Source organism: Delphinapterus leucas, chromosome 9 (assembly GCF_059928025.1).
Source record: "Delphinapterus leucas isolate spDelLeu-1000000601 "Yukka" chromosome 9, BTC_Dleu_Yukka2, whole genome shotgun sequence".
NCBI lineage: Eukaryota > Metazoa > Chordata > Mammalia > Artiodactyla > Monodontidae > Delphinapterus > Delphinapterus leucas.
The window spans coordinates 50,726,833-50,753,324 of record NC_143137.1 but is presented as its reverse complement, the minus strand read 5'-3'; the positions used below and the strand labels follow the sequence as shown (position 1 = coordinate 50,753,324).

At 41.5% G+C, this 26,492-nt stretch overlaps 1 protein-coding gene and 1 pseudogene across 6 annotated transcripts in view; one reads left to right on the top strand and one right to left on the bottom strand.

Moving 5' to 3' along the window:
- The window catches only part of OSBPL3 (oxysterol binding protein like 3), a 205,294-nt gene that overhangs the window by 74,625 nt on the left and 104,177 nt on the right, over window positions 1-26,492 (bottom strand). For all 6 annotated transcript variants that reach the window (XM_022584900.3, XM_022584892.3, XM_089917599.1 and 3 more), the window contains one exon: window positions 16,021-16,258. In XM_022584900.3, the coding sequence (XP_022440608.1) occupies window positions 16,021-16,116 (96 nt within the window). In that variant the 5' untranslated portion in view covers window positions 16,117-16,258. The remainder of the gene's footprint in view (window positions 1-16,020; window positions 16,259-26,492) is intronic.
- On the top strand, window positions 856-2,239 carry LOC111180532 (alcohol dehydrogenase class-3 pseudogene; annotated as a pseudogene).

Here is a 26,492-nt window from a genome sequence, read left to right as displayed (position 1 = left end):
AAATGTGTATCTTCCACGTCCCTTCTCCTCTGTTTCCCCGCCACCACCCGCCGATCTCATCAAACCTGATTTCCCAAGACTCCCCACTTCTACAATCATTTATGGGACCTCACTAGGTCCTACTCTCCATGCAGTGTAAAAATGAATACAACATAATATTTGTCATTTTCACTGCTGTGGTTTACTTGTATTTTTCCAAGCTCTCAGAATCTTCTCTTGTTCTTTTCCACCCGTACAAACGCTTCAAGATTTTAGTTCAGTTTTCTCTTTCCATGAAATTCCTAAGTTACCCAAACGACATCAATCATGTATTCCTGTAAATGATAGTAGTATTGCTGTCCATTACCAGGTAGTTTAGTATTTTATAAATTTTTTTTCCATTTTTATCCCCAGTGCTTTGCTCTTCTGTCCCCAAACAGTTGTAGGGGCCATCTTTTTAAGTTGTTTAGAACCCCAGCAAAGAACTGAGTATATAGTAAGAAAGAAAATAATTTTCCTGGGTTTATATTAATTGTTGGGGTCTCAAACAAAGAACATAGATTAAGGTCTCAAACCAAGTAAATGGCACTGGGTGGTTGGTCAACAAGGAGATATTAAAATGTATCCACACTTCTAGGCAGGCTGCCATTCAAAACACAAAAGAATAGTGCCTCAGGAAACACTATCCAGTGGGATAGATTGAAACAATATGTAAATACAAAAATATAAACAACAAAAAGATAAAATGATTGAATACTTTCTAGCCCCATGAAAGCAGGAACCTTTTCTGTCTTGTTCACTACTTAATAGTGCATAGTATATGAAAGTGGTTAAGAATAAATCCTGGGATCTTTCATTGCAGTGGGGCCCCTCCCGAGTCCTCACTTCGCGCTGACCGGAATCCGAGGAGATGGCGAGCCAGGTTATCAAATGCAAGGCTGCAGTTGCCTGGGAGGCTAGAAAGCCTCTCTCCATAGAGGAGATAGAGGTGGCACCCCCAAAGGCTCATGAAGTTCGAATTAAGATTATTGCCACTGCAGTTTGCCACACTGACGCTTATACCCTGAGTGGGGCTGAAGGGAGTTTTCCAGTGATCTTGGGACATGAAGGTGCTGGAATTGTGGAAAGTGTTGGTGAAGGAGTTACTAAGCTGAAGGCAGGTGATAGATACTGTCATCCCACTTTACACCCCACAGTGTGGAGAGTGCCAATTCTGTCTAAATCCTAAAACGAACCTTTGCCAGAAGGTAAGAGTCACTCAAGGGAAAGGATTCATGCCAGATGGCACTAGCAGATTTACTTGTAAAGGAAAGACAATTTTACATTACACGGGAACCAGCACATTTTCCGAATACACAGTTGTGGCTGATATCTCTGTTGCTAAAATTGATCCTTTAGCCCCTTTGGATAAAGTCTGCCTTCTGGGTTGTGGCATTTCAACTGGTTATGGTGCTGCTGTGAACACTGCCAAGGTGGAGCCTGGCTCTACTTGTGCCGTCTTTGGCCTGGGAGGAGTTGGATTGGCAGTTATCATGGGCTGTAAGGTGGCTGGTGCATCCCGGATCATTGGTGTGGACATCAATAAAGATAAATTCACAAAGGCTAAGGAGTTCGGGGCCTCTGAGTGCACTAACCCCCAGGACTTCAGTAAACCTATCCAGGAAGTGCTTGTTGAGATGACTGATGGGGGAGTGGACTGTTCCTTTGAGTGTACTGGTAACCTGAAAGTCATGAGAGCAACGCTGGAGGCCTGCCACAAAGGCTGGGGCGTCAGCGTGGTGGTTGGAGTAGCTGCCTCAGGTGAAGAAGTTACCACTCGTTCATTCCTGCTGGTAACAGGCCGCACGTGGAAAGGCACTGCCTTTGGAGGATGGAAGAGTGTAGAACGCGTCCCAAAGTTGGTGTCCGAATATATGTCCAAAAAAATAAAGATTGATGAATTTGTGACTCACAATTTGCCTTTTGACCAAATTAACGAAGCCTTTGAACTGACGCATGCAGGAAAGAGCATCCGAACTATTGTAAAGCTTTAAATTCAAAAGAGAAAAATTCTTCCATCCTTGTAACTAAGTCTTGTGGTCTGATTGGAGCAGCCAGGCAAGCAGGAAGGGGCTCTTTCAAGTTCACAGCTTCTTAGACCTTCATTAACTGACTCTGGGGAATAATGTTTTGTGTATAAATTCATAAATGTCTAATCAAGGACAAGGCTAATGCTGTCATAAGTCTGTTTTCTGGACTCTTCTTCACATAAATAATTGCTGGCTCATTAAGGAATATTTTTAACATAATAAAAGGAATTTCTGCAAAAAAAAAAAAAAAAAAAAAAAAAAGAATAAATCCTGGGCTTCCCTGGTGGCTCAGTGGTTGAGAATCTGCCTGCCAATGCAGGGGACATGGGTTCGAACCCTGGTCTGGGAAGATCCCACATGCCGCGGAGCAACTAAGCCCGTGCACCATAACTACTGAGCCTGCGCTCTAGAGCCTTTGAGCCACAGCTGCTGAAGCCCGTGCACCTAGAGCCCGTGCTCCGCAGTGAGAGGCCTGCTCACGGCAATGAAGAGTAGCCCCTGCTCGCCGCAACTAGAGAAAACCCTCGTGCAGCAACGAAGACACAACACAGCCAAAAATAAATAATAAGTAAAATAAATAAATTTTTTAAAAAAAGAATAAATCTTAAGAGTTCTCATCACATGGAAGAAAAAATTTGTTTCTACTTCTCTAATTTTGAATCTATCTGAGATGATGGATGTTCACTAAACTTATTGTGATGATAATTTCATGACGTATATAAGTCAAATCATTATGCTGTACACCTTAAACTTACACAGTGCTGTATGTCAATTATATCTCAATAAAACTGGAGGGAAAAAAACGATCCATGGTAGATATGAATAAATATGTTGACCAAACTAATGAAGCAATTACAATAGCTAACATTATTAATAATGTTACTACTTATCATCTATCAGGAAGTGTTCTAAACACCATGTGTACATTGTTGCACTTAATCTTTTCACAATCTTGCAAGGTTGGATTTATGAGTATATTTTTTAAATGTCTTTATTGCACCTTCATTTTTTTTTTACATTTTTAAAACTAATAGACTATTTTTAGAGCACTTTTAGGTTTATAGGAAAATTGAAATTACAAAAAGTTCCATACACTTCCTCTCTCGCCACACACAGTTTTCTGTCATTAACATCTTGCACTGATGTGGCACATTTTTTAAAAAATAGATGAACCAATATGATACATCATTATTAACTAAAGTCCACAGTTTACACTAGGGAGTCACTCTTTGTGGTATACAGTTCTATGAGTTTTGCCAAATGCATAATGTCACATATCCACCATTTCAATAACATACAAAATAGTTTCACTTCCCTAAAAATACTCCTCCCTTAACTTTCATCCCCTCTCAGTCTTCCTGGAAACCAGTATTTTTGGAATGTGGAAACCAAGGAAGAGAGAATAGGTAACCTTCCCCATGCTATAAAGTCACCTGACTACAAAATCTATATTTTCAATCATTCTGCTACATATTACAGCACATTGTATATTCTACTGTAATTTAAATATGTACGTTCTGATGATGAACAAAGAGTAGATGCCATGGGGCAGGGGGACGGAGGTGGCTAAGTCCAAGATCAGAAGCCATCTGAAGGAGTCAAGAAGCCCTGCCCTATAGATAGAGACAAGCAAGGCTGGGATCCTGAGCACAGCTGCCACGTCTCCCATCCTGCATCCCCCTGAACTGGGGCGGGAAATCAGCCTGTGCATTTTAATGCTGCCAAGTCTTTGCTCATTCGCTGTCTTACATCTGGAACATCTGCCCCACCTACTTCTCAGCCTGGTGAATTCTCACTTAGCCCCACACCAGCTCCTCCTCGGGGCAGAAATTCTCTCCCTCCTCAGCACTTGCAGACCTCACTTGCACTCTCTGTCTCCCTAGCTAGAAGGTGGGTACCGTGAGGACAGAGACTGAGGCTGATTTCTTATCACCTCACTACCTGTGACATAGGCGCCCTAAATAAATATTTGCTGAACGAGTAAGTCTGAGGAGCAAGAGGCTATAAAAAAGGGCCTCACAGAGCCCTTGGGGTCAGGGACTTTAATAATATGTGCTGGGTTGCAGTGAACTGGTACTCAGGACAGAAAAAAGCAGAGATGTCACTTTCTCTCGTCTAAAGGCACCGGGTGGCAGGAAGTGGCTTCTACTATGCTTCACATACCAGTGACCCAGGAGGAGGACATGCACCCTGAGCTGAGCGCCCTGAGAAACACAGTGCAGGTGGACCTGGGCCCAGGGGAGATCAGGCCCTGCTGACTTAGCCCAACACAGCTGGGCTGATATCTGCCCTGGGGGCGTCAGGCTTAAAGCTCCCCATGAATATCAGGTGGAGAGAGAAATAGGACAGGGTAGGGGGAAGCGGCTTCTAAAGGTCTTTGCTTGAGTTTAACTGAAGACAGTCTGGCACTGTCATCTGGCATTAAATTCAGTCTGTTTCACTGAACATCTAAAAGTGCCAAATATAGAAAGCTGCTTTGTGGTGGGAAAGGCAACTAAGGATTTATTCATGCTCATGAGCTGGCAAAGTTCATTTCCATATTGCTGAGTGCACAAACTGAAAGCACTTCCCTCCAGTACAGCTGTTTCCACAGCATACATCTCCTCTGCACCTTTCAAATGCTGGGTTCTCGGTCACTGCCCTTACAGTGATGTCAGAAATAGAAAACGATTTAAAACTTTAAATTCTTCCCGCAGCTGAAGAGTGTTGTGAAAGGAAGTTCTGTGGTTGCCTCTGTCTGCCGTGACTGGAAAGTGGGCTGTTCTGATTATTATTTAGTCTGTTTATCAGGTTTTTAAAAATCACAAGGTAATCCCCAGCATTCAATCACATGGAACACAATTTAACATGACTTTAAAAGCATGTTTAAAGCCTCAGGATCATCAATATCATCTTTTATGACTGTATTAGGAACACATGGAAATGCTTGCCAACAGATTTCCAGTTAATATAACGATAGCTTTAACTGATGTCAGACCAATTCTGCACTTATATTTCAATCACTGACACTTGGAGTTGTTGCTTCTTGTCAATTGTTTCTTCCTCAACTAAGAGTTTTTGAACACGAACAAACCTGATAGAAAGAAAAATGAAAAGAATAGAGTGGGGGTGGGGTGGATATGCAATCTAACGCAGTGCTTCTCAACTGTAACGTACCAATCACTGAAGATTTTGTCAAAACACAGAGTTCAGGTTCGTAGGGCTGGGGCGAGGCCTGGGCTTCTGCACCTGCACAGGTGAGGCCGCTGCTTTTGCTGGACCACAGAACCACTCCAAGCAGCCACACTCTAGGAGACCAGCCTGCCTTGAAGAACTGGGATTTGACTCAGTAGGCTCTGAGGGTAAAACCAGGGCCAATGGGTGAGAATTATAAGGCCCTGGATTCCACCTCTGCATAAAGGATGATTGTCTGATAATAGTCAGTGCTATGAAAAATAACAGAAACGACAAGGGCTATGAAAGAGTACGTTCCCTAGTCACTGGGGAACTCTGTCAGAGGCTGGCATAGGTGCTGCAGAGGGATTCCTAGACTAGGAAGGAGGTCAGGATAAATGAGCTTGAGATCCCTTCTAAATCTTATATCATAACCTCATGTCTATTAACTGGGTATAAAGTCTCAGTTATGCGAGGTAAGTTCTAGAGATTTGCTTATGACATTGTGCCAACAGTTAACAATACTATTGTATTCTGCACTTAAAAATTTGTCAAGATAGATCTCATGTTAAGTGTTATCATAATAAAAATAAATAAAATGAAATAAAAGAAAATAAAATATTGGCTGATAAAATCTCCCCAAAAACAAATCAAAAATGAGTAGTATTGGGCTTCCCTGGTGGCGCAGTGGTTGAGAGTCCACCTGCCGATGCAGGGCACACGGGTTCGTGCCCAGGTCCGGGAGGATTCCACATGCTGCGGAGCGGCTGGGCCCGTGAGCCATGGCTGCTGAGCCTGCGCGTCCGGAGCCTGTGCTCCGCAACGGGAGAGGCCACAACAGTGAGAGGCTTGCGTACCGCAAAAAAAATAAAAAATAAACATTCTTATCCTTGATCCAAATCATCAGTGACTTTCTTTCACCTCTCTATAAGAATAACTGGTTCTCATCATGAGAACCTAGCAACAGATTAAGATCCCGGAGAGCCTCATGAATCAAAAAAGAAATGGCTTTTGTGTTATGTAGGTTATATTCTAGTTATAACTGAGCTTCTATTTAACAGGGTAGTCTCTAACTCAAAGGTCTAAGGCTTAGCACCATATACGTACTGGAGATGCAAAGATGCGAAACCAAATGCTGGCCTTCAAACAGTTAACGTACATTAAAAATAGAGACACCACACGGTTGAAAACTTGTAAATGCCGGATGCGAGTCTCACATAAACCTGCTACAGGCTCCTGTTCCAGGGTAGGCACAATCTCACATAGGGCTGGATCCACCTTAGCGAAATGACTTGAACTAGGATATGAAGAAAAACTGCCACAGTGTGAGAAGCAGGGCTTCTGAGGCTACCCTGACAAATTACCACAGCGCTGGTGACTTAAAGCAACAGGAATTTATCCTCTAACAGTTCTGGAAGCCAGAAGTCCAAAATTAAGGCGTTAGCAGAGCTATGCTCCCTCCAGAGACTCTAAGGGAGAATGTGTTTGTCTTAACTTGGGTTGCTGTAACAAATACCACAGACTGGGAGGGTAGTCCAAGATAAAGGTGCTGGTAGATTCGGTTCCTGGTGAGAACCCGCTCCCTGACCTGTAAACAGCTGACTTCCCGCTGTCTGCTCCTCCTCCATGCCTAAGAGCAAGAAGCTCTGTCGTCTGTCCTCTTCTCATAAGGGCATTCATCCCAGGATGAAGGCACCACCCTCATGACCTCATCTGAACCTAACTATCCCCCAGAGGCCCCACCTCTAAATGTCATCATATTGGGGGTCAGGGCTTCAACATATGAACTGGGGTGGGGCGGGCACAGACACAAACATTCGGTCTATAATAGCGTTCCTTGCCCCTTCCGGTTTCTGGTGGCCTTGGCGTTCCTTGGCTTGTATTCCCATCACCCAGATCTCTGCCTCCGTCTTCACACACATCACCTTCTCCTCCGTGTCTGTCTTCTCTCTGTGTGTTTCTTATAAGGACACCGGTCACTGAACTTGGGGCTGACCCGGATAATCCAGGACGTTCTCCTCATCTCAAGATTCTTAAATTAGTTACATCTTTTACCAAATAAGGTAACCTTCACAGGTTCCAAGGACTAGGATGTAGATATATCTTTGGGGGTGGGGGGACCATTCAGCCTACTACACAGGGCAAGAGGGACTACTAGGCCAGAGACTGCCAGGAAATCGACTCATCTGGAGTGAGAATAGAGAGGAGGTGATTTTGGTTGTGGTGGGAGCTTGTGTAGAGGTGCAGAGGGAGACACAGCTGGACTCGATGGTAGGGCCAGGGTGTAGAGGACCTCAGAGAGATGTCAGATTATTCCAGGGAAGTCTCCTGTTTTGCCTAGGTCCTACTTACACTGTCACTTCTCGGCCTTTAGTATCAATATTTTAATAGCATCACATCACTGAAGTAGACTCAGACTTTCCCCTCCCTGGGAAAGAACTGTTGAGTCCCTTTGGTTCACATTTGCATCTATAGCTCCTAGAAAAACATCTAGTAACTGCAAAGCTAGTAAGCTGTGCTCTCAACAAAAGCATCTGAATCGGTTCTGCCTTCCTATATCCTGCACTATGGCCAATGGCAACCGTGAATAAATACGCTGATTCTCTTAAGGTATCCATGTAGTTTCTATCAAACTAGTGTTTCTAAAACCCACCAAAATATATTTGCTATGTGTGTTATTCTGGAATTGCAGAACAGTTTGGATGGATCAGTAACTTCCAGAAGTGTTTTAAGAGTTTGGTTTCTTGTGCCCTTCAGGGTGTGGAAGGCAGCTGTCATTTGTAGACATGCAAAGTGACAAGCAAACCCTGACAATTCAAATACATCATTTTAGCTGAAGTTTTCATTTCTTCCTGTATCAAATGTTTGTTTTTTTCTTTACAAGACTTACTCAGAGTAGAAATATATTGAGAATTGAGTGCTGGGTCTTTGCCCTTCCTACTTTCAGTGCATAATGTCACAACCATAGGTGTGACCAAAAGGTAGGCAGTAAGGAGAAATAAAGGGCTCAGAAAGGGGGGGGATCTGAAAAACTAAGATGGAACTATATAGTTAATTATTTTTCTCTGTTGGGGCCACGAGAAAAATAACAGCTCTGGACAAACAGACCTGGGGGATCCTTATGGCTGCTTCCCTCATCTGTGTTACTCTTGCCCCTGCATTCACAGAGTGTTGGCTTCTGGAGGTGTGTTTAAACAACAATCATTTGTACATAGGGCACGTGGAACTTGAATTAACTTCTAAAGAAGCTTTCTAGCATCTAAAGAAACCTAGTTTTCTTCAAATAGATGGTTGCCTGACCCTCTACCACTTCTTAGCTGTGTGACTCTAAACCGGCAGTTAATTGGACCCTGTTTTCTTTCTAAAATGTAGAAAAAATACAGACCTCGTTGGATTGTTTTGAGACTCCAAAGGAGAGTAGGAGAGGATCTTATGAGCTGCAAAGGTGCTATCAGATGCTTGTTAACTTCTAGAGTCCCTTGCTGACTCTTTTCAGAGCAGCCTAGACAGAAGCCAAGCCGTCTGCCTCTGCATAGTGCCACCAGCCTCGCAGCTGAAAGGATGAAACAGGGAAGCAGTCACCATGTGGTACTGCTTGAGGGCTCCTGGGACTCCTGCTTCTCAAAGGTGAATGGCTTATGAGTCAAACACTTACATAACACTACATGCTGGCTCTCTTCTAACTGAAGCAACTGTCACAACCTTATGTGACACAAGGCACAGGGGGATTAAGGACCTTGCTCAAGGTCAAACAGCTTATAAACAGCCCAAGATTTAAACTCAGGCTATCTGGCTCTCAAGCAACTTCATGCTCATTGCCTTTTATTTTCTGTGACCATCATAGAACAATGTGACACAGTCATGCCATTCCCAAGCCACTCTTCCTTGACGGGTCTTTATTGTGGTGTTTATTCAGTCCATACTTACAAAAGGCAGCTGGTAAATCTCAGTGTCTAAAGACACAATGAATTAAAAGAAATAAATGGAACTACATATTTTCAATACCCAGAGAGCTGAAATTATAAACACCTGAACATTATAGCTTTAATTCACTCTTTCTGGCAAATTCTCTCCCATTCAACTCCTGTGTCTTATGGGTTCTGGCAGCAAGCCCAGCCACCCTGGGCTCCCTGGAGTACAGCATAATCTAAGAGCCTGCATAAATAAATTCTCATCAGGTGACCCTGGGAGAGCTCAAAGGCCAGCTCAGATTGCCCCAGGGACAAGAGGGTGACAAGAATAAATTGCATAATTGTATGGAGACTTACATAGCAATAGATCTCTCCATTTCAAATCCCCTGCAGTAATGAGAGAAGCACTCGTTAATTATTTTGGAAGGATTCAGTTCCAGATTTCTGACTTACACAGCAAATTAAAAAAAAGAACGGAAGCCATGCTCTCTTTACAATCCGCAGTCTTCCCAATCAAAGTTGATTTCTTATTTGTAGTGATGTGTTCAGCTGTCCTATCCTTAGTAGCGTCACATCTCCCTGCTCCTGGTCTCTTACTAATAGGTTCTCAATGGATATTGGTTGAAGAAATAAAAATCAGGGCATATAGAACTCTTTCAAAAAAGGCAAAACCTATTCATTCGTCTCTAGCACAATCTGGCTTCTGAAATGTGTTACTTTGAAAGTTCTAGGAAGGAAATGTAAGGGGCAGTGGGAAAAAGACAAGAGGAAATTACTCATATTTTACAGGTATTGAAACAGCAATTCTCTCTCCCACTTAGACATCCCTTAACCTACTTAATATATGTATAGAGCTTTGTGAATTGCAGTCTTTCTACCTAGCAACCACATGCTTATCCATTCATTCATTTCATCCACACTTACCGAATGTCTACCATGTGCAGCCCAGGTACTCTGTATTTATTATTTCATTTAGTTTGCAAAAGGAAGCAAAATTATCTACATTTCACAGCTGAAGAACCAAGACTAAGAGGTTTTCTACAACATGGCAAGGTCGTCCAGCTAGCAAAAAGCAGAGCCAGTGTGAATACAGGTCAGTTAAAACGAAGACAGTCATTACTTCTGTTCCATACTTTCCAACAGAGCAGTTTGTCTGGAGAGCCCAGGTTTAGAAAGTATTTAGGGATTTCATCATTTTCCAGGAAAAACTCAAATGGAGAGGTCTTTGTTCATTTTTTGAAATCCTCATATGTCTGTCACCAGAGTGAGGGAGCTGGGGAATTTGTGGCTTTTTGCTCTCATTCTCCACATGTACCTGCCCATGCATTTCAACCTGCCCTCGATAGAGGGACATTTGCTGCTGGTGTGCAGCAAACTCAGCCCAGTAATTTGCATCTGCCATGTGCAAAGCCCCGTGCCAGTGCCATGAGAGCTCAAAAGATGTGTAAATAGGACCCAGGACTCAAAGAACCACACACTCTTTCAAACCAATGAATTAATCAAAAGAGAGGAGAGAACAGGGCTGTGTTGGGCGTGGCATTAGCCAAACTGAAGGTTCCCAAACAGAACATTTGTGAAGGCCTCTCTCAACTCCTGTCTGGTGCCTGGCAGAACTGGGGTACCCTCTTCCTCTGTTCTTATTTTCTCATGAACGGACTTAAACCAGACTTTCATGCCCACCACTCCAAGGAAACCACTCGGCAATGTCACCAGGGACCTCCACAACCAACGGTCATTCTCAGCCTCACTTTACTTGACCTATCAAGCAGCCACTTAAAACTAAAGTATTGCAATTCACATAGACTGCATGTATGTTGGAAATGATCTACAGAGAGCATATATTATTTTTTATAAAAATTATTTTTAAAGGGCTAAAGCAATAAATGAAGATTCTTTTCAAGAAAATCGCAAAACTCAAAAGGGCAGAACAGTTTCATGTGATTTAATCTAGCTAAAGGGGATAGCTGGGCCAAAGCCTGGGATGGGGAAGAAAAGTGAAGCAAAGGCTGACTTAGAACACTACAAGGAATGGGGTGTGATGAAGACAGTCAGAAGGGACCAACAACCTGTTCTCTGGGTAAGCTGGGTTCCTTTAGTTGGAGATTTCCTGCAAGGAGAATAGATTCCTATCCAGTAAAGGTGCTATATCTAAAGGATGGTCTATTTCAAAGAGATCTACTTCTTGTGCAGAGTATCAGTGTTCTTGAAACAAGGACATCTCACTTCTGGCTCCAGAATTTGCCAAAGTAAAGGGAGCTCATCAGTAACTGTTTCTTAAATTTACAGAGGACCTTTCTCCAATGAGCCTCAATGGCTTTTAGACAGTGAAAATACTAAATTTTCTCTCACGACGTCCCTGCAAAGGAAGTAGAAAATGGAGAACTGAGGTGAACTTCACTTGCCAGAAGTTCCTCCAACAGCAGAATATAAAGACTGTAGCAGCTTTCTCTTTATTTCAACCCTCTAATATCACTAAGGGGTGACAAATGTGGCACCCATGCTGTCACTCACCCTGTGTATGCCCATGAGCCGTTACTGAAAACATGGCACTCTTTCCCACTGAACCCAGACTCAACTGCAGAATCCTTCTCAACACAATGCTCTAAGCAGCTACTACCAATAGATAGGTGAATGCATGGGGAAAGGACATACAAGGACACTCATGTGAGGACAAAACCCAGCAGAACAGAATGGGATAAGAATTTAATGCCTGGGACTTCCCTGGTGGTGCAGTGGATAAGACTCCACACCTCCAATGCAGGGGGTCCGGGTTCAATCCGTGGTCAGGGAACTAGATCCCACTGCATTCTGCAACTAAGAGTTTGTATGTCACAACTAAGGAGCCCATGTGCCGCACCTAAGGAGCCAGTGAGCCACATCTAAGGAGCCCACGTGCCACAACTAAGGAGATGCAAGCTGCAACTAAGATCTCACACAACAAAATAAACAAACAAACAAATAAATAAACGAATTTAACATTTTTTCCACTTGCTTTTGGTACAGGTTATGTCCTATGTTCAAGATATCAAATGTAGCTCATATATTAAACATTCTGTTACATTCTTCCCTAAAAGTACTTTGTTAATATGTATAAAGTAAGATACATTTTAAAGTATACATTCATATATGCATTGTATAGTTCTGTGGACCTTTGTACAACACTAACAAGGTATGGGTAGGTACACGTATGATGCCTGCCAAAGTTTCTGGGGTCACAAAGTAGACCTACTCACTATGAAAATTTAGGTTTTCCACATATAGGAATGAAATTCAAATTAATGTTAACTATAATAATAAAAATAAACGTTAATATTAACTCAGCACCTACTATGAGTCTGACCCTACATTAAATGCTTTAATTCTAATCCTCACAATAATCGTATGAGAAAAGAACTATTATTATTCCAATTTTATTGATGAGAAAACTGAGGCTTAGAGAGTTTAAGGTTACAGAATTATTGAGTGGAAGCAAGGTTGGAGAGTTCAAGCTCTAATCACTAAGCATACCTTCCTCCTAAAATTATCTTGATAAAATTATATTTAAAGGCTGTTTCCACATTGACAAAATGAGGCATAGTATATTTAAAATTTCAAAAGCCCTAGTATTTAAGTAAAAAGATGACAGCACCCTTCTTGGGTTCTCAAGGCTGTAAGGTGTAAACTTTGTCTTAGGTTCAATTTGTAGAAATGAAAAACACAGATCACACTTAACACCCAGGTCTCATCATTTTGTCCATTAAGGAAGCAAGCTCTTCTAACACAGATATTTGGAAAGGGGAGTATCCACACATAAATGAGGGCTTCTAGAGATTTACATGAGGAGGCTCTGGGATAGGAAAAACAAGTTCAAGTTCAGTTCAAGAAACAAGGACAAGGGCAAATCAGTGCGAGGAAGTGAAAGAAAGCCAGTGTGGCTAGAGTACAGAGAATCAATGTCACCTGGCAATGGTGGATGAGAATTTAAACGAAAATGACTCCAGAAGACCAAGTCTTTCAGCCAAGGTTGTACCGTAAGTTTATGCATTTAGTGCCCCTTCCCTGTCACCTCACAAGCTCCAAACAGCAAAAATACATAAAAATATAAACATGTAGGGTTTTTTTTTTTTGATATGTCTGTGTGATTTGGAAAAAAACAAAACAAGATTCAATCTCATGGATAAGACACAAAATAGAAATGCAAAGGATACTGCAGACAGAGGCATCCAGGAGTCCTACTTCAGTGGGCTAATGAAGCTACAAATATCCCCAGGAAAAGGCTGGGATCTGAGCTAGCTTATTGCTGGAAATCAGAGAATGTGGAGGGGGAAGCCCCACACCATGATGAAAGGAGGCTTTAAAAATCTGCCTATCCAGATTGATGGTGGGATGCAGACAGTCTCACAACCAGGACCTGGCCATGCTGCACTCTGGCCTGGTGGTGGCTCTTATATACTCCTGGTTGATGTGGAACAGAGGCCCCAGCTGCAAATATCAGACTTGGCTCTGGGCTGGGGTCATCAGAGGTAGGAAGTAGGTCAGAGAAAATCACAGGTGAGTGCACAGAAAGGACACAGGGAAAGCAGGCTCAAGATGGCACCCTAAACTATAATTCCAAAGTATGTGAGGAAAACTAGCATTAAGGAAGATGGCCAATAAACTTAACATCAGACTTATCTCCTCCAGATGGAATGAACCTAAAAATGACTTCAATCTGGAGCTTTAAAAACAAGTAGGTTTTTGCACAGATTATCTTCATTGGTTATATTTGAACATTCCTCAAATTAAATAAATCATATAAATCTTGAAGTTTTAAATGGTGAACTTGTACCTTCCAGCAAAGTCACTGGAAACACAGCATGGTCGCTACATTTAGCATCCAAGAGACCCCTGGATATGGCTGTGTTCCCTAAGAACCATGAAGTAAGAACTTCCAAGGTCCCTGTACCTCTGTGGCACGTTCAGAAACTAAGACAGTCTTGGGACAGTGTGTGATGTGGGATGGACATGGACTGCCGAGGTAGACAACACAGAGGGAAAAGCTGAGCCAGTCCTGCGACCGAACACCTTTCTTTGACAGAAGGATGGGAAAGTAGATTGAATAAGAAAATGGTTCCTGAAAATTAAAGTTGGCTTTATAACTAGACTCAGGCTAAAGCTGGAATGAACTTATTAAAGTCTCCATCTTCTCTGGCACAGAGGGAAAATAAGTGTTTATGTGTATAAAGCAACATTACATGCAAATTAAAGTGAGAGATCCTAAATATAAAAGATGACCAATTGACGAATGAATGGCTGAGTGACCAACCCATTCTAAGTCAGAAAAAAGGTGGGGCCTCAAGCACATTCCTCTTACTCTTTATGATGTAACCTCAAAAATAAAAGCTCTGTGAAAACCAACTCAATCAATTTCAAATAACACATCAAAAGTTTCTATGGTATTCAGCCCTAGAATTTCATTCATTGCACTGCTCCAGTTGCTATGGTGCTATAAGCACTGGCTGTTGGAATGAATCATGTGTTCTCCCTTTATCCAAGGAGGACATGGCAATAGGTGCTACTAAGTGCAAAGGACTGGGGGAAGATCACATACTCGGCTCTAATCCCAACCAGATTTTTGGCTTAGGGAGAGAAACACCCCCGTGGAAAGCTGACAAAGTGGGTGAGATTAGCTACCCTCATGAAACTAGAACCCCCACGGAGCCATGATACGTTAGCCAAGGAGTAACCTTAGTCATTTTTTTTTAATCCCAGAAGGAAGTGATAACAGTGATGAAAAAATTGTTCTTCCCAACCCCTCAGGGGAGATCTTGGAGAGGTCCCCAAACGCCCCTATGGCAAAATCTAATTTGTCTAGAATTATAGATCCTAATGCCATGAAGCAGTATTGAGAGGTGGCAAGCTCCCTGTCCCAGGCAACGTTGGAAGAGGAAGACCCGTGGTGATGCGTCATAAATGTGTGGACTTGCCTGAGGTGGGAGGCTGCTTGACTGTTGCTTCCAATCTGGAACCAAGGACTCAGAGCCAATTTAGGCCAGTGCATCCCATGGAGTAAAGGCAATGCCAACACAGCCAGCAGACACTGAAAAGCCTCCGAGACCACTTCGGTTGTAAACCCACAGCTTTTGGGCAGCCCACTCTCTTTTGACTTAACTGAAGGTTAAAGAATTATAATAACTAATGTGCATTTACTGCCATGGATCTAAAACCAGCAAATTCTGCTAACAGAGATTTTTTTAGAAAGGAAATCAAGGAGCAACATATAATTAGCTGAGAGTTATTTAGGAGTTAATTATTCAGTCCTTTGTTTCACTTCCTTCTTCTTCCTACTTGATTCCTTTTGACCACTTCTCTGTTGACTTGCTTCCCTTGCCCGTTAGAGAAGTAAAGCAGGTGAGACCCAAAGTTATAACGGGGCATTCTGTGGTTGGAAGCTGTCATAAAAGGTTTGGTAAAGTGAAGGAAGAAGAGGGCGTGAGGATATTATAATCACTGAAAAAGTGATTGTTAGCTTTTTTGTTTTGGTTAGTAGGGTATAAAGGAAAGTGTGGGCTCTGGACTCAAACAGAATGAGCTTTGGTTTCTTGTTTCTGCCACTTAATAGACTAGCTATGTGTCCTTGGGCAGATAACTCAGTTGGTCTGACTCAGCTTCCTCACAGAGAAAACAGGAATATCAATATCTGTGCTGGAGGACAGTTGCAGCGATTGAGTAAAATAATCCAAAGAGACAAATATATTTCTTCCCATCCAGTAGGCTCTCGAGCTGCATTATTAAAATTATCTAAAATTTACTCTTCTTAGATAATTAAGATATGACTAAAAGCAAATGCTCTTAAACTGAGAAGTAGGAGTTCTCAAGTAAATGTACAGATTTTAATCTGCAAACTTCTTGATTTAAATTTGCATCTTAATATTTGCATTAAACTTTACCTGTCGACTTCCCTGCTTGGAAGAGCAACTACTTGTGCTCCTTGAAGGTGAGGCCAATTTGGGGGACACCCCAAGGCTCTTCTCATCACTCATCATGAACGGCAGGTCCTTGGCCTTGATGTAGTCAAAATGCCATAGAAGACAGTGGAGCACAGAGTATGGCAGTCCAACACAAGCAGGTGGCTCAGCTTTTATCCAATATGTTTTAAAAGCATTTTGGATGACCCAGAGGAAATCCCTAAAACAAAAAGAAAAGAATTAGAGAGAAGGTACAAGGCATCAGATATCATCTATAATTAGCACTGATTGCCCACAAGTGGTTTATCTACACTACAGATTACAGAGCCACGATGGTTACTCACATCAGGGGCTGTGAAGGAAAAGACGCATTATACCTATCTCTTATTGGAAATTACGTATAGGCGGTTTTTCGTGTAACTTTGCAATATAATAGGCTTAAGAACGTGAGTAAGAAAATTTGAGTCCAGACACATACAAAATCTGTACTATAAAAACCATCCCAAACCACGAGATACCACTTCATACCAACCCTGATAGATACAATCAAAAAACTGAAAAATGACAAGTGTTGGAAGAAACTGCAACCTTTAGGCATTGCCGCTAGGAATGCAAAATGGTGTAGCCGAAGTTGAAAACAGTTTGGCAGTTTTTAAAAAGTTAAACATAGAATTATCGTATGATTCAGCAACTCCACTCCAAGGTATATACCCGAAAGAACTGAAAACAAGTATTCTAACAAAAACTTGTACAAGAATGTTCACCACAATGCTATTTATTCACAACAGTCAAAGGTAGAAACAACCCAAATGTCCATCCACTGATGCATGGATAAACTACATATGGTATATATGCTATGGTCTGGATGTTTACACCTCCCCGCTAACCGCCACCTCCACCCAGATTCATATGTTGAAATCCTAATGCCCAATGAGATAGTATTAGGAGGTGGGGCCTTTGGGAGGTGTTAGGTCCTGAGGGCAGAGCCCTCATGAATGGCGTTACTGCCCTTATGAAAGAGACCCCAGAGCTTCCTGGCCCCTCCCACCATGGGAGGGTACTGTGATAAGCCTGCCACCCGAAGAGGGCCCTCTGACCATGCTGGCATACTCATCTTGGACTTCTAGCCTCCAGCACTGTGAGGAATAAATTTCTGTTGCTTATAAGCCACCCAGACTGTGATATTTTGTTATAGCAGCCCAAACAGACTAAAACAGCACATTCACACAGTGGATTATTATTCACTTCTGTTATACATGCTATAACATAAATGAACCTTGAAAACATTGTGCTAAATGAAAGAAGCCAGACACAAAAAAAACCACATAATGTATGTTTCTATTTATATGAAATATCCAGAGTGGGCAAATCCATTAGAGACAGAAGGCCAATTAGTGGTTGCCAGGGGCTGGGGGATTTGAGGAATGGAGTCTAGCTATGGGGTTTCCTTTAATGGTGATTAAAATGTTCTGGAACTAGATAATGGTGATGGTTGTACAGCATTGTGAAAGTACTAAATGTCACTGAATTGTACACTTGAAAGTGGTTAAAAAGTTAATTTTATGTTATGCATTTTACTAATTAATTTTTTAAAAATCCCTTTCTGCTTTCTTGGGGGATAGAGGTGGGTAATTTGTTCTACCAAAGGTTTCTGGAGACATCTTATAAAAAAAAAACTATAACATGATGTGACAAAAACTATGGGGGAAAGCAGAATTTTCCATACCATCTATTAGCATATTAGTAATTAAATCAATGATCATTTGTTGAGTCCATACTACTTACTGCCAAGCACTATATATTTCCCACACACAGTGTCTCATTTAATCAAAGTCTGATGGGATGGGTATTATCTGCATTTCACAGAGGAAAAAGCCAAGTTTCTGAGAAGTTAAGTCAGTTGCCTAGTCATGAAGCTGGCGAGAGACTGAATCCAGGCTAGGTCCCAGGCCTTTAAGCTTGGTGCTGGAAATGAGCATGCCTTGATGGCCAGGTCTGGTGATAACAGCTACTGCCCCATCTTTGGGACCTAAGAGAACTCAGGAGCTGAACTAGGAAGACTCAGGAGGGAGCACATCATAAGCCAGCTTTGAAGAGGCAATGCCGCATTCTCTCTACAGCACAGTATGGATTTCCAAGATGGCGAGGATCTCTGGTGGGGAAGGGGATTGACCAGGGCATTGGCAGAGACCCCTTTATGAAACTGAGTCTCTCTGCTGACTTTATGATTAACCTCTCTATCCAAAACTTTATTCCCTTTCTTGTTTTTCAGCTGTGCCTCCTCAGCAGTGAGGAGCATCAAAGTGACAAAGCAAGAGCCTATGGAGCCTTCTCAGGACAGACCCCACTCCCCATGTCCTCTGCCTGCCTCTTGTTTATACCGAAAAGCTTAGTCTCCCAGGCCTCCCCTGAGTATCAAAAGGCTGGCTCAAGAGTTAGTGATTAGGAAATGTGAAGACGTAGAAACAAAGAATAGCTGCTGTGACAGGAAACTGGTAACAATTTAGACCATAAATCAGCAGTCGCTGAACTCCCGGCTCCTTGAAAGATACAAAGGCCTGACACACATTCCTGAGTTGTTTCTACAGGAAGCAGGCCCTCACCAGATGAAAACTGCTGACCTCAAGCACGGAGACCCCAGGCCAGTTGAAACTGGAAGATGGACGATGCTCAAAACTTCACCTTGATGCCAACCAATCCGAGGATTCTGCACAAGCTGCTCATGCACGCTGCAGCCCCGTCACTCACACTGTCTTTAAGACCTTTGTCTCCTAACTGGCGACTTGGAGATGGTCTTAAGACATTAGTCCACCACCTTCCCAGATTGCCAGCCTCCTGAATAAAGCAACTTTTCCTTTTCCACCAACACTTATCTCTTGAGTACTGGCCTTTCGAGCAGCGAGCAGCCGAACTTGGTACCTGCCTCATCTGGTTACATTTACAAGTAGTTGGCTGGGCTGCCACCCCTGTAGCTCTTTAGGGGTGAACCACTTCCTTTACCCACAGACCTGAGTTAAGGGTGACTAACGTGTTTAGGTTTTGCCTTCAGACTTTTATTTGACACACTAAGTAAATGCTACAACTTTCCCAAGCATGTTAACAACAATAAAAAAAAAAGTTTTATATCTAATTCATTTGGTTCTCAGTGTTCACATAGTCTAATTTTAAAAGAAGGATGTTATACAGCTGTCCAGGGACCAGCTAGTTAAATAGTATATCAAACTTTTGGTTAATTATTAAGTACTCAAGTCTCCTATGCCTTTCACTAACACTTCTTAAATAATGAGCATGCTAAGGCCATGAACTAAAACCAAGACAATGCAGAGAAATAACAAAATCTCAGAAAATAAAATTAAGGTACCTGTAGGCATAGAACTCAATTCCCATGTTGCTTTCTATAGAACCACCCCCCCTCCGCCACACTCACACACAAATCTCTGTATTCAGAGTACTGAATCCAACAATAAATAAGACTAAAAGCAAACCAACACCAGCATCTTCGTAAAGTTAGCTTTACTTATGAGGCATGACTAATTGTACCTGAAATTAGAAGCAAATGCATTCTAGTTAAAAACTGCCGAGAGGCTGTTAAGCTATATTCAGTTTGTTTAATAGCAGTGTTGGCGGTTGCTGTTTAAGAAAGAGAAAAAAAGAAACACTTGATGGAAACCCCAAATGATGAAATGTCTGTGGGGACAGCCATTGCTATGACAATCGGTTCCACAGTGAATGAGGAATAACAACAAAGGGAGTCTGCTTGTGTGTGGAAGGTTTTTGTTTTGTTTTGTTTCAAGGCTGAGATTCTGATCATGAGAGCATGGGTTGAGAGGTGGTGTATGACATGTGCAGAAGGGACAAAAAAAGAGCATTTGGGCCATAGAGTAAGAGTCACGGGAATTCTGAAACTGTGTCAGAACAGAAACACCATAATCCTCTCCTAGAGGCAGTTGATTAAAAGAATGATCGTCATCTTTTAACCCTGCCAAATTTCACTTCACAGGCAACAGGCAGGAAGGCCAGGGCTGTGAATAGGCTAAATCCCATACTCATTTAAATTGGTACTTTGAGTTAAGGCCTCTGAAGGTACCACCTGCTGTGACCCTCAACACTGTCTCTTCTTCTTCTTCTGGGAAAAGAAAGGGTGAGAATCTACAGCCCTTCCCACAACCATCACCAGATGAGTTTAAGATTATGCCTAGGGAAATATATCTCTTTCATCCCCCAGAACCTTCCTGCCTAGCTTCATCAGAAATTCAGTCAAAATTACCAGGGGCAGCTTAAAGGGCAAAAGAATTCAAATTCTAGGGAAAGGATATGCTTAAAACAGGGCAGAATAAAGAATGACGGCAGCAGTAGCCCAAGACTAAGGTACTGGAGAGGTAAGGCAGTCACTTGGAATGAGGCATCTATTGTGTTCAACCTAGGGGACCCTGCAGGCTGGCCTGGGGGCGTCACCACAGGAAAGACCTTGACGGGAGTCCTCAGAGGACCCTGACAAAGGGGAGTCACATGGAAGTCTGGTGTTGTCTACTCCGATTAGCTGACTAAGTAAAATGGCAAAGAGAAAGCCCTGCAGGGAGACAGACTCTAGCCAGGGGCCAGGCCATGGATCCAGGGGTGTAGTAGATCATAAAGCAGGTACACATGAAAGACCCTTGGTGCTTTCACCCCTCCCAGTGACCCTTCCATGGACAACCTCTAACTCGAGAGGATTACTGCTTTGAACAAATTACAACAGTTTCCCTGCTCACAGGCTGAAAAACCTAAGGTCAATAATTTATTTCCTCCTTTATTTTTCACTGAGGCATAACTTACATACAGTAAAGTGAACAACTCCTTTTTTTTTTTTGGTAACATCTTTATTGGAGTTTAATTGCTTTACAATGGTGTGTTAGTTTCTGCTTTATAACAAAGTGAATCAGTTATACATATGTTCCTATATCTCTTCCCTCTTTGATCTCCCTCCATCCCACCCTTCCTATCCCACCCCTCTAGTTGGTCACAAAGCACAGAGCTGATATCCCTGTGCTATGCGGCTGCTTCCCACTAGCTTTCTATTTTACATTTGGCAGTGTATATATGTCCATGCCACTCTCTAACTTTGTCCCAGATGACCCTTCCCCCTCCCCACATCCTCAGGTCCATTCTCTAGTAGGGCTGTGTCTTTATTCCCATCTTGGCCCTAGGTTCTTCACGACTTTTTTTTTTTTTAAGTTCCATATATATGTTAGCAGATGGTGTTTTTCTCTTTCTGACTTACTTCACTCTGTATGACAGACTCTAGGTCCTTCCACCTCACGACAAATAACTCAGTTTCGTTTCTTTATATGGCTGAGTAACAATCCATTGTATATATGTGCCACATCTTCCTTATCCATTCATCTCTCAATGGACACATAGGTTGCTTCCATGTCCTAGCTATTGTAAATAGAGCTGCAATGAACATTGTGGTACATGACTCTCTTTGAATTATGGTTTTCTGAGGGTATATGCCCAGTAGTGGGATTGCTGGGTCATATGGTAGTTCTATTTTCAGTTTTTTAAGGAACCTCCATACTATTCTCCATAGTGGCTGTATCAATTTACATTCCCACCAACAGTGCAAGAGGGTTCCCTTTTCTCCACACCCTCTCCAGCATTTATTATTTGTAGATTTTTGATGATGGCCATTCTAACTGGTGTGAGGTGATATCTCATTGTAGTTTTGATTTGCATTTCTCTAATGATTAACGATGTTGAGCATTCTTTCATGTGTTTGTTGGCACTCTGTATATCTTCTTTGGAGAAGTGTCTATTTAGGCCTTCTGCCCATTTTTGGATTGGGTTGTTTCTTTTTTTGCTATTGAGCCATATGAGCTGCTTGTAAATTTTGGAGATTAATGCTTTGTCAGTTGCTTCATTCACAAATATTTTCTCCCATTCTGAGGGTTGTCTTTTCCTCTTGTTTCTGGTTGCCTTTGCTGTACAAAAGCTTTTAAGTTTCGTTAGGTCCCATTTGTTTATGTTTATTTCCATTTCTCTAGGAGGTGGGTCAAAAAGGATCTTGCTGGGATTTATGTCATACAGTGTTCTGCCTATGTGTTCCTCTAAGAGTTTGACAGTGTCTGCCCTTACACTTAGGTCTTTAATCCATTTGGAGTTTATTTTGGTGTATGGTGTTAGGAAGTGTTCGAATTTCATTCTTTTACATGTAGATGTCCAGTTTTCCAAGCACCACTTATTGAAGAGGCTGTCTTTTCTCCATTGTATATTCCTGCCTCCTTTATCAAAGATAAGGTGACCATATGTTTGTGGGTTTATCTCTGGGCTTTCTATCCTGTTCCATTGATCTATATTTCTGTTTTTGTGCCAGTACCATACTATCTTCATTACTGTAGCTTTGTAGTATAGTCTTAAGTCAGACAGCCTGACTCCTCCAGCTCCGTTTTTCTTTCTCAAGATTGCTTTGGCTATTCGGGGTCTTTTGTGCTTCCATACAAATTGTGAACTTTTTTTGTTCTAGTTCTGTGAAAAATGCCAGTGGTAGTTTGATAGGGATTGCACTGAATCTGTAAGTCGCTTTGGGTAGTATAGTCATTTTCACAATGTTGATCCTTCCAATCCAAGAACATGGTATATCTCTCCTTCTATTTGTATCATCTTTAATTTCTTTCATCAGTGTCTTGTAATTTTCTGCATACAGGTCTTTTGTCTCCTTAGGTAGGTTTATTCCTAAGTATTTTATTCTTTTTGTTGCAATGGTAAATGGGAGTGTTTTCTTAATTTCACTTTCAGATTTTTCATCATTACTGTATAGGAATGCAAGAGATTTCTGTGCATTAATTTTGTATTCTGCTATTTTACCGAAATTCATTGATTAGCTCTAGTAGTTTTCTGGTAGTATCTTTAGGATTCTCTACATACAGTTTCATGTCATCTGTAAACAGTGACAGCTTTACTTCTTTTCCACTTTGGATTCCTTTGATTTCTTTTTCTTCTCTGGCAGCTATGGCTAAAACTTCCAAAACTATGTTGAATAATAGTGGTGATAGTGGGCAACCTTGTCTTGTTTCTGATCTTAGTGGAAATGGTTTCAGTTTTTCACCATTGAGGACGATGTTGGCTGTGGGTTTGTCATATATGGCCTTTATTATGTTGGGGAAAGTTCCCTCTATGCCTACATTCCGGAGGGTTTTTATCATAAATGGGTGTTGAATTTTGTCAAAAGCTTTCTCTGCATCTATTGAGATGATCATAGGGTTTTTCTCCTTCAATTTGTTAATATGGTGTATCACATTGATTGATTTGCATATATTGAAGAATCCTTGCATTCCTGGGATAAACTCCACTTTATCATGGTGTATGATCCTTTTAATGTGCTGCTGGATTCCGTTTGCTAGTATTTTGTTGAGGATTTTTGCATCTATGTTCATCAGTGATATTGGTCTGTAGTTTTCTTTCTTTGTGAAATCTTTGTCTGGTTTTGGTATCACGGTGATGGCGGCCTTGTAGAATGAGTTTGGGACTGTTCCTCCCTCTGCTATACTTTGGAAGAGTTTGAGAAGGATAGGTGTTAGCTCTTCTCTAAAAGTTTGATAGAATTCGCCTATGAAGCCATCTGGTCCTGGGCTTTTGTTTGTTGGAAGATTTTTCATCACAGTTACAATTTCAGTGCTTGTGATTGGTCTGTTCCTATTTTCTATTTCTTCCTGGTTCAGTCTCAGAAGGTTTTGCATTTCTAAGAATTTGTCCATTTCTTCCAGGTTGTCCGTTTTATTGGCATATACTTGCTTGTAGTAATCTTTCATGATGCTTTGTATTTCTGCAGTGTCAGTTGTTACTTCCCCTTTTTCATTTCTAATTCTATTGATTTGAGTCTTCTCCCTTTTTTTCTTGGGGTTTATCAATTTTGTTTATCTTCTCAAAGAATCAGCTTTTACTTTTATTGACCTTTGCTATTGTTTCCTTCATTTCTTTTTCATTTATTTCTGATCTGATCTTTATGATCTTTCCTTCTGCTAACTTTGGGGGGTTTTTTGTTCTTCTTTCTTTCATTGCTTTAGGTTTAAGGCTAGGTTGTGTATTTGAGATGTTTCTTGTTTCCTGAGGTAGGGCTGTACTGCTATAAACTTCCATCTTAGAACTGCTTTTGCTGCATCTCATAGGTTTTGGGTCGTAATGTTTTCACTGTCATTTGTTTCTAGGTATTTTTTAATTTCCTCTTTGATTTCGTCAGTGATGTCTTGGTTATTAAGTAGTGTGTTGTTTAGCCTCCGTGTGTTTGTATTTTTTACAGATTTTTTTTCCTGTAATTGATATCTAGTCTCATAGCTTTGTGGTCAGAAAAGATACTTGATAGGATTTCGACTTTCTTAACTTTACCAAGGCTTGATTTGTGACCCAGGGTATGATCTATCCTGGAGAATGTTCCATAAGCACTTGAGAAGAAAGTGTATTCTGTTGTTTTGGGATGGAATGTCCTATAAATAGCAATTAAGTCCATCTTGTTTAATGTATTATTTAAAGCTTGTGTTTCCTTTTTTATTTTCATTTTGGATGATCTGTCCATTGGTGAAAGTGGGGTGTTAAAGTCCCCTACTATGATTGTGTTACTGTCGATTTCCCCTTTTATGGCTGTTAGTATTTGCCTTATGTATTGAGGTGCTCCTATGTTGGGTGCATTAATATTTACAATTGTTATATATTTTTCTTGGGTTGATCCCTTGATCATTCGGTAGTGTCCTTTTTTGTCTCTTGTAATAGTCTTTGTTTTAACCTATTTTGTCTGATATGAGAATTGCTACTCCAGCTTTCTTTTGATTTCCATTTGCATGGAATATCATTTTCCATCCCTCACTTTCACTCTGTATGTGTCCCTAGGTCTGAAGTGGGTCTCTTGTAGACAGCATATATATGAGTCTTGGTTTTGTATCCATTCAGCCAGTCTATGTCTTTTGGTTGGAGCATTTAATCGATTTACATTCAACGTAATTATCGATATGTATGTTCCTATTAGCATTTTCTTTATTGCTTTGGGTTTGTTATTGTAGGTCTTTTCCTTCTCTTGTGTTTCCTGCCTAGAGACATTCCGTTACCATTTGTTGTAAAGCTGGTTTTGTGGTGCTGAATTCTCTTAGCTTTTGCTCATCTGTAAAGGTTTTAATTTCTCCGTCAAATCTGAATGAGATCCTTGCTGGGTAGAGTAATCTTGGTTGTAGGTTTTTTCCCTTTCATCACTTTAAAAATGTCTTGCCACTCCCTTCTGGCTTGCAGAGTTTCTGCTGAAAGATCAGCTGTTAACCTTATGGGGATTCCCTTGTGTGTTATTTGTTGCTTTTTCCTTGCTGCTTTTAATATTTTTTCTTTGTATTTAATTTTTAATAGTTTGATTAATATGTGCCTTGGCGTGTTTCTCCTTGTATTTATCCTGTATGGGACTCTCTGTGCTTCCTGGACTTGAATAACTATTTCATTCCCCATATTAGGGAAGTTTTCAACTATAATCTCTTAAAATATTTTCTCAGTTCCTTTCTTTTTCTCTTCTTCTTCTGGAACCCCTATAATTCGAATGTTGGTGTGTTTAATGTTGTCCCAGAGGTCTCTGAGACTGTCCTCAATTCTTTTTTTTTTTTTTGTCCTCAATTCTTTACATTCTTTTTTCTTTATTCTGCTGTGCAGTAGTTATTTCCACTATTTTATCTTCCAGGTCACTTATCCGTTCTTCTGCCTCAGTTATTCTGCTATTGATCCCTTCTAGAGAATTTTTAATTTCATTTATTCTGTTGTTCATCACTGTTTGTTTGCTCTTTGGTTCTTCTTGGTCCTTGTTAAACGCTTCTTGTATTTCTCTATTCTATTTCCAAGATTTTGGATCATCTTTACTATCATTATTCTGAATTCTTTTTCAGGTAGACTGCCTATTTCCTCTTCATTTGTTAGGTCTGGTAGGTTTTTAACTTGTTCCTTCATCTACTGTGTGTTTCTCTGTCTTCTCATTTTGCTTCTCAACTTACTGTGTTTGGGGTCTCCTTTTCGCAGGCTGCAGGGTCGTAGCTCCCGTAGTTTTTGGTGTCTGCCCCGAGTGGCTAAGGTTGGTTCAGTGGGTTGTGTAGGCTTCCTGGTGGAGGGGACTAGTGCCTGTGTTCTGGTGGATGAGGCTGTTTCTTGTCTTTCTGGTGCGCAGGTCCACTTCTGGTGGTGTGTTTTGGGGTGTCTGTGACCTTGTTATGACTTTAGGCAGCCTCTCTGCTAATGGGTGGGGTTGTGTTCCTTTCTTGCTAGTTGTTTGCCATAGGGTGTCCAGCACTGTAGCTTGCTGGTCGTCGAGTGGAGCTGGGTCTTGGCGTTGAGATGGAGTTTTGTGAGAGATTGTCACCATTTGATATAACGTGAAGCTGGGAGGTCTCTGGTGGTCCAATGTCCTGAACTTGGCTCTCCCACCTCAGAGGCCCAGCCCTGATGCCTGGCTGGAGCAC